The 8491-nt window shown below is 37.8% G+C and overlaps 1 protein-coding gene across 1 annotated transcript; it reads left to right on the forward strand.

Annotated features, from left to right (window-relative positions):
* The first annotated feature begins 1706 nt into the window (after nucleotides 1–1706).
* TMEM17 (transmembrane protein 17) lies at nucleotides 1707–7750 on the forward strand. The gene is made up of 4 exons (XM_081264392.1): nucleotides 1707–2270; nucleotides 5341–5444; nucleotides 5601–5714; nucleotides 6637–7750. The coding sequence occupies exons 1-4, from the start codon at nucleotides 2171–2173 to the stop codon at nucleotides 6913–6915; spliced, it is 597 nt and encodes a 198-aa protein (XP_081120518.1). The 5' UTR covers nucleotides 1707–2170; the 3' UTR covers nucleotides 6916–7750.
* The last annotated feature ends 741 nt before the right edge of the window (nucleotides 7751–8491 follow it).

Genomic DNA, 8491 nt, shown 5'->3' on the forward strand with positions numbered 1-8491 from the left:
TCAATTCTCCCTTCTACAGAGTAAACTTTATACATGGGCTAAGTCCTTGAACTAGGACTGGGAAGCCCTGGGAATACTCAAGAGGCCTTTTCTTCTCTTTATTCACTTAGTTCCAATTCTAAAGTCCGTCCCTGACCTCAAGGAGAGACACATAAACAGAAAATTTACAGAACAGAATTACCAGCACTGGGACCAAAGTAACAAGAGGACAATGCTTTGGGAAACACAGTGGAGGGCACCTAAGCCAGCTTTAGAAAGGTCCTGGAAGCCTTTATGGAGATGCTGGGGCCTGCACACCATCTTGGATGAAGCAGAAGTTAGCCAGCTTTTCCCTGATGTCCTCAACCACAATTAACTGCTTCTTCATCAATATTCTTTTATTAGTTCCCATGTCTAGCACTCTCTCACTGGACTGGGCTTCTTGATGGGAAGGGACCATATCTCTAGTTAGCCTATCACAGTCCCCCCAAATGTAGTGGAAATGCAATAAAATTTTGTTGAATTATTTTTAAATTATAGCCAAAAAAATGTCTTCCTATACTTTCCTCTTGACATTTGTATGAATATGTGTGATTTTCCTTTTGGTTTTTTAAATTAATAGTTTGCCACACACCCATCAGAAAGGCTGAAAGAAAAGGATAGGGAAATATCAAGTGTTGGTGAAATATATGAAGTAAGAGGGAGTTCATACATTGCTGGAAAGAGTAGGAATTGGTACCATCCTTTTAGAAAACTGTTGGCAATCCCTACTAAAGCTGGGTCTTACAGCATCTTCTCTCCAGCAATTTCCACACAAGTGCATCCATATGCTCACCAAGAGGCATCTTTTTACCAAAAGCAGCACTATTTATAATTGCTCCATACTAGTTGTACATAATGTTGGGATTCATTGTTATATATTTGTATATGCACACAATATAACAATATAATATGGCCTATATAATTCCCCAGTATTTCCCCTTTTCCTCTCCTCCTTCCTCCCTGGGGTCTACTGATCTCCCTTTGATTCTCATGAGATCCCCTCCTTCCATTTCTTTTGCTTTTTTCCTCTGTAGCTTCCATATATGAGAGAAAACATATGACCCTTGACTTTCTAAGTTTGAGAACCAGATTTTATTTAAAGTTCCTACTGTGTAATTGCTTTAATATGAAGTATAAAAATTGGTAAAATTGTCCTATGCTGAGAGACATAAAGGGAATAGGAAGGAAGAACTCCCCGGGATGCAAGTAAGAGTCAGGTTTTTTTGTTTTGTTTTGTTTTTGTTTGTTTTGTTTTGTTTTTGTGGTGTTGGGGGAAGTACTCTACCAACTGAGCTACATCCTTAGCCCTTTCAGTTTTTTTGACCTAGATGTCAATTCATTCAGTTTGTGCCTTTCTCTATATTACACTTATATGGTTTTATTTGTTTAAGTAATACATCTTTTTATTTAAATAAAAAAAAATTAGTTGTCAATGCGCCTTTATTTATATGTGATGCTGAGAATAGAACACGTGCCTCACACATGCTAGGCAAGCGCTCTACCACTGAGCCACAACCCCAGCCCCTAAATAATACATCTTAAGAGGAAAGCTAGGAAACACAAATATGCCCCCCCCAAAAAAATTTTTTTGAATCACCCACAATTCCACCATCCAGAGATAAATTACTATTAATATTTCAGATTATTTCCTTTCAGTCCTCTTTTTTTCTTAAAGCCAGTGAGCACACGCACACACTCCATCTTCTCCGTACATTTTACACACACACACACACACACACACACACACACAGCTACTGAGTCTTGAACAATCTTTAGGTTCAGCATTCATTCTATATTTCTCTTTAGAAAGGCTGCACTAATTTACAGTCCCACTGGCAAGGTTTGAGCCGCCTCGTGGTGCAGTCCAACCTCAGGTGGTTTATAATTACTTCCGATTATTTTTAAGACGGTGGGGCTTAAAACGGGATCTGCCGTCTGGAGCCCTGCTGGGGTGCTGGGCTCCTAGGGCCTGGAACCAGCTCTCTGCCGACCTCTCCCTGCCAGGCGCTCGGGCTCCAAATGAGGCTGCCAGCTCGTGCCCCGGGTCCGCCGCGCCTCACACCGCCGGGTTGCCCTGGGAACCGCGGAGCGCGGCTGCGCCAGCAGACCAGCCAGAGTCTGAGGGGGCGAGGGACACTGAGGCCCAAACATGGAGCTCCCAGATCCAGTGCGCCAGCGGCTGGGGAACTTCAGCCGAACCGTATTCAGCGACTCCAGCCGGACCGGGCCGGAGTACAGTGAGGGTCCGGGTGAGTGGCCGAGGCCCGATGGGTGTGGCCGCGCGGGTTTTGGAACGTCCAGATTTTGCCCGGACCTAAAATGGCGATTTCGCCTTCAGCCGGTTCTCCGCGGTGCGGGGAGCCCCTTGGAGGAGGAGCTGGGCGCGGGTGCTGAGGCCGGGGCCCGTGCAGGCCCCCGCCTCGAGCCCGGCCTGGTCTGGTCGTGTGCCACCTGGCCGGTGCATTGCAAGCGCGGCAGCTGAGAGAGTGCCGCGTGAGCTGCCTGGGAGGGGACTCAAATAAAAATAAAAACGCCTCCTTCACAGCACACCCGTCCGCCAAAGCATCTCCCCTTCCTGACCCCTCAGACCCCACCCCGGTGACATAGACTTGCCTTTTGCCCTTTTCTAGCAGAAAGAATGCGTTCCGCACGAGGCCGTTTTCCAGCAGAAGAAGTGGAAAAAGAAAGAATTTTAATGAGTTATTGTAAACCTCCATCCACTGGAGTGTCAGCTGCCATACTAAGGAGGCCTTCATCAAAACTCCCATCTCCCCTGCCTCCTTCTCCTCTCCTATATATAACTCTTCCCAAAAAATCTAGTAACAAAAATACCACAACGTAAAGATGCTACATTCAACCTGATGACAAGTGAAAATACAGTTTCCTCCGAAACAGTTTACACCCCTTAAATTATGATGATAGACAGCATACTGTCAACCAGACCTGTGTGGTTTTCATCATTGAGCTCAGCAGGGAAACAGCAAGCTTTTCCTCTGCTTTAGGAATTTTTACAACGGGGCAGGGAAAGGCAAAGTTAGTTCCCATGATTGGATCTTGTCATCGTGATCACGTGCCTAGTCCCCCAATGTGGGCCTTTTTATGATCTAAAATGTGCAGAGAATAATGTGAAAAATTAGGTTTTGTCTTTTGTGATTCCAAGGGTAAGGATTAACAGACACTAACATCTGATAATACAAGGCATTAGGGGTCAGCAAATATTTACTGAAAAGGGCCAGATAATAAATATTTCACACTTTGCAGGCCATATGTTCTCTGCAGCAGCCATAGGCAATAGTAATTGTATGGGCATGACTCTAAACCAATAAAACTTTATGGACACTGAAATTTAAATTTCATATGTTTTTCTAGTGTCACAAAATATTGCTTCCCGCCCCCCCCCAACCTTTTAAACATAAGAAAAACTACTTTTAGCTTACCAACTGTATGAAAATAGGCAGTTGGCCAGTAGTTTGCCTGCCGGATTATATAACGTTTTAATTTAAATTCCATTTACAGAACTCAACATTTTGCAAAATTTAGTAAATTTGTGTCTTGTGCTTTCAAAGTTCATTTACATATTAATTTGATTTTGAATTGCATGATTATAATTTTGATCTGCTGAAATATAGACATAGTGTAACTTTTAAGATGTTCATGTAATAAAATTGTAACATAAAAAATTGTTCTTTGCGAAATTTTAACAGCCACTGCCCCAAAGTTTAAACTAAAATTTTCAACTTAATTAATGCATTATTATTTTTCCACATTTTCTTCTTTGTAGATCTGAAATAGTTTTGATTATTTGTATGTATTAACAAGTTTATATCATTCTCAGTTCACACCTGGCCAAGAATTATACTGTTGTTATAAAAAAAAATACTGGACTAGTGAGTTTTCTTTTGACTTAACCAATTTTTTTAAAGAATTCATTCCTTTATCAGTAGTAATTTAGTAAATTGGTATAAGCAAAAGATCATAATAACCAGGTATATTCTTGAAGCTAAAGGAAACCATTTTTCTGTGAGAGACCATGGTTATTTCTTATTTAAAAATTACTAAATGACCCATAAATATTTAGGTATGGGAAAAGAAAATAGGAATGTTTTTAAGAAATTTACATTAGACCTTTGAAAAACCTTATATTTAGAGCAATCAATTTCAAAATATACATCAGCTCTTAAGAACATTTAGATTTAGGAAGTATCTTGTAGGGCTCAATTTTAAAAAAGTTAAATTCTTAATTTTGTGCTCTTCTCCTTTACATGAAAACTGAAGGTATTGTGTGATCAACTTAGATAAATGAGACTTACTATCACAATGGCTACCCTGATAATGAATATTTATGTTTTCATCAAGTCATTCTTTCTGCTTATGTGTATTTGGTATTCACAAAGTACAAAGCAAGATACTCAGTTCTATGAGGGTCTCAAATCTGGGTAGGATATGTCTGTGCTTACAATGAAACTATATTCACATAGAAAAGGAAGGGGGACTAATATTTGTTGAGTGTTTACTAAGTGTGCAGGTGCCAAGGTGAAGTAATTTGTATTTCTAGTCCTCACAAGCAGTGGGTAAGGTAATTGTAATATCATTTTATAGATGAAATTAAGGCTCTAAAAGGTTAAATGATTTATCCCACGCCTGGCATCCAGGCTCACAGGATCGTGGGGAGTTCTGGGTTTACATGGACCCTAAAGCCCTTGGTCTCTTCAATGTACTAGACTGGGTGAGGGGAGAATGGTTCTATGCCAGCACTGTCATACACAGTATAAAGTAATAAGTACCTAGAGGGGAAAGACATTTCTGCTGGGGTGGGAGAATATGATCAAGAAAGGATTTATGGGAAAGGTAGCATTGGCTTGGGCATTAAAGAATGCATAGGATTAGGGTATGTGCCTACAATTTGAGGAGATTAGTCTTGTATGGGATTAGTTTATCTGTGATTCATTTTTATGTATTTATGCATTCATTTTATAGACTTCACAGAACTCTACAGAGGAGGAAATGATAATTATTATCTGTTCAACAGGACTCATCTTGATATTCCACATTTAATCTATACCAGTAATGTGCAAAAAAGTCAGCAGACTGTAATGGCAAGATAAGTAACTGAAGAATTTGAAACATACCCCCAAGTAACCAATATTTGAACTAAATGGTGTTAAGATGAATATTCCTTTTACTTTCAAAAATTATAAAGAGGCCTAAAATTTGTAGTTTTATTGAGCCAATATTACAGTTGTGGATTCTCAGGAATGAAAGGATTTATAGGGCAGAGATCAGGATTAAGAGTTTGTTCCTTTTCTCTTTCTTCTGTAGATAATGAAATGGTCTCCAGTTTGGCATTGCAGATGTCGCTTTATTTTAACACTTACTTTTTCCCACTTTGGTGGGTGAGCTGTATTATGATGCTTCACATGAAGGTAAGTGTGTGCTTTACTACTGAGGGTTCTTCTGCTCATCCCTGACATTGTTCCATTGTCAATAAAATTAAAGTTCTTAATCTTTTTTTAAAAATCAGGTCAGTGTTAATGTATGTGAGATTTTACAAACATGTTTTCCTTTTTTTATGTTTTCAGTATTCAGTTTTGCCTGATTACTACAAATTTATTGTGATCACTGTTATCATCCTGATAACCTTAATTGAAGCCATCCGGTTGTACCTGGGCTACATGGGAAACCTACAGGAGAAGGTAGGCCCTTCCCTTTCTCTTAGGGCTACCCATAAATGCAACAAGGTTTTCATGCTAGTACAAGGCAATGAGAGGTGGTGGAAGGAGCACAGGCCTGAATTTAAGGCCTGGCTCCAACTTGACCACTCCTCTCACTGTAGTCTGTTTGCTGAATCTCTTGAGCTCTGGCTTCTCTAAATATAAGATGAAGAAAATAATATTAATTTTACAAGCTTGCTGAGACTAAGTGAAATGATTTATGTAAAGTATTTGGATATAGTAAGCAATTAAGAATTGATAAGTTTTCATCTTCATAGTGGCCTTGAAAAAACTTGGTCAATTAAATATGTCTGTTTGGATCCTGAATAAGAAAATGAGAAAAATCCTAAGTTCATTTCCTTTGCCAGGCCCATGTTTTTTGAATCATTGTACTGCCTAAGCAAAAGCATTTGCAGTTACCAGAGTGTTGGGATAATTTTGTGGTTTTTTAGGACTTCATAATTAGGCCACACCCAGCATATCTTACTGAATTTCTTGTCATTTCTTAATACAGCAGTCCATTCCAGGCCAATGTGATGATTTCCAGTTGAGTCGTGCTCATTTCACATGTTTGCTTATTTACCTTCTTCCCTCTGCACAACTTTAAAAGAATAGCTCCTTGGTATCTTTTTTCACCTCCCCTAACATTGTCTTCTTGTAGCATATATACTTCTAAATGTTGCATTTAATCATTGACTAAAGTGTACTATTCTAGTCCTGTTTTACATTGTTTGTTTTCTTATTACACAGTAAGATCTCTAAGGACAAGGACCACATCATACTCCTTTTGAATTACTCTTAGAGCCCATACCATAGGTTCATAGCAGTGCTAAGTACTCATTTATGTGTATAAACAAAACATGGCATTTTCCTGATCTAATCATATTTATGTGTATCATTGCAGGTTCCTGAGTTGGCTGGCTTTTGGCTTTTGAGCCTTCTATTGCAGTTGCCTTTAATTCTTTTCTTGCTCTTTAATGAAGGCCTAACGAATCTGCCCTTGGAAAAAGCAATTCATATCATCTTCACTATCTTCCTTACATTCCAAGTTATTTCAGCATTTCTTACCTTGAGGAAAATGGTCAATCAGTTGGCAGTTCGTTTTCATCTCCAGGACTTTGATCGGCTGTCTGCAAACAGAGGAGACAATAGAAGAATGAGGTCATGTATACAAGAGATTTGATTCATTGCTATTAAGTGAAAATCTGAAAGATGATTTTAGAAGACTACAAGAGTTAGGGGGAAACTCAGAGATATAGCATGAAAAAAGGACAAAGCAAGTTTTTTGAGTTGCGTGCTATCTAGCTCTGAAACCCCCAGATTGCGGGGCAGTAAGACCTTGTACAGTACACAAAAGCAGTATACTGATCCTAAGACCTAGATGTGTCCACCTGATGCTAAAGTTTTGTTGTTGATTTTTTCAGGTGTGTAGGTATCTGTCTATTGTAGTTGTGCTTACCGGTTTTACTGTAATATTTCTAGTTAGAATCTATAACTAGAAGTGTGTATGTTTCTATGTTTCAATGATCATTATTCATTGAAGAGCTCCTATGTAAATTTGTCAGTTACCCATATCTTGGCTGTACATTTGACCATGTATCTTGAAATGAAAATGGTATTAGACTATATGTATAAACCAAGAGACCAAATCTTCAAGTCGGCTAGGTTAAATTAAATTCTAACCCTCATTTTAGTGTGTTATAATGCGATAAAGAAGAAGACAGGTGGATTATCATGGTATTTAGGAAATATTTTTGTGATAAAATTGTAACTTTCATAAGCTCATTTTCAGTATTTGTGATGATGGTACGCAAAATGTTTTTACAATAAATTATAAACTATTTATGCTAAAGGATAAGCAACAGATCATTCCTGTGTTATGCAATTCTATTGTGCTATGGTTTAGTTTTGTTTTGTTTTGTTCTGTTCTGTTCTGTTTTGGTTACAGAATTGCAGGGAAATGAAGGAGAAAAAAATATCAGAGCTCCATCTATGTAGCAGATTCTGTAGTAAACACATTAAATTAACCCTTGTGATATCATCTACTAGATCATTATTCATTGAAGAGCTCCTATAGATCCATTAAATTCACAAGAGGCTTGATTTGAGAGCTAAGTTGGCCAAAGGCTCATGATCCTAAATGAGCATGTTTCTTTGCAAATAGAAGAAAGGAATTTAAATAGATTAAAAAGAAAGTTGTGTGGGTATATCTGAACATTATTTTCTAGTGATATTGGGTTGTCTGAAGGAACATAATATTTTTATCTTAGATTTTCATTCCTACAGGGAAGTATACCTTTATACATAATGAATTTTACTGAAGGGATAGTAGCTATTTTAAAAGCTATCCTAATTTTATTTTTCTTTTTTTTTTTTGCAATTCATGCTTTTCTTTGGGTTTCCATAATTTGCCTTATTCATTCTAATAGTGCTTACTTTGAAAAAAAAGTCTTTGTTTCCCATTCATTCTTGATTATACCTGATCAACCTATTGTGCTAATTTTATTATTTCTGCTTTTTATTATTATATATAAGTTTAGTCAAAGATTTTCCCCCATGCAGTGACTAATTAGTCTTTCTCAGAGTACTCATGAGATATACTGTAATAATTTGAAATTCAAAATATAATTCTCTGAATATTTTTCAAGACCTCACATTGTTTGCATTTATTTTTCAGATAGAAACAGATGATTCTATAAGAAAACATAAATTTAAATCTACAAAGCATATAAATTAGGATGATCCAGAAAGACTTTACT

Source organism: Spermophilus citellus (assembly GCF_964194105.1).
Source record: "Spermophilus citellus genome assembly, chromosome: 13".
NCBI lineage: Eukaryota > Metazoa > Chordata > Mammalia > Rodentia > Sciuridae > Spermophilus > Spermophilus citellus.

Bases quoted from the DNA above. Each gene is read 5' to 3' on its own strand.
- TMEM17 (XM_081264392.1), top strand. From the start codon at position 2,171: ATGGAGCTCCCAGATCCAGTGCGCCAGCGGCTGGGGAACTTCAGCCGA. The intron at 2,271-5,340 runs GTGAGTGGCCGA...TTTCTTCTGTAG, and splicing joins GGAGTACAGTGAGGGTCCGG to ATAATGAAATGGTCTCCAGT. The intron at 5,445-5,600 runs GTAAGTGTGTGC...TTATGTTTTCAG, and splicing joins TTATGATGCTTCACATGAAG to TATTCAGTTTTGCCTGATTA.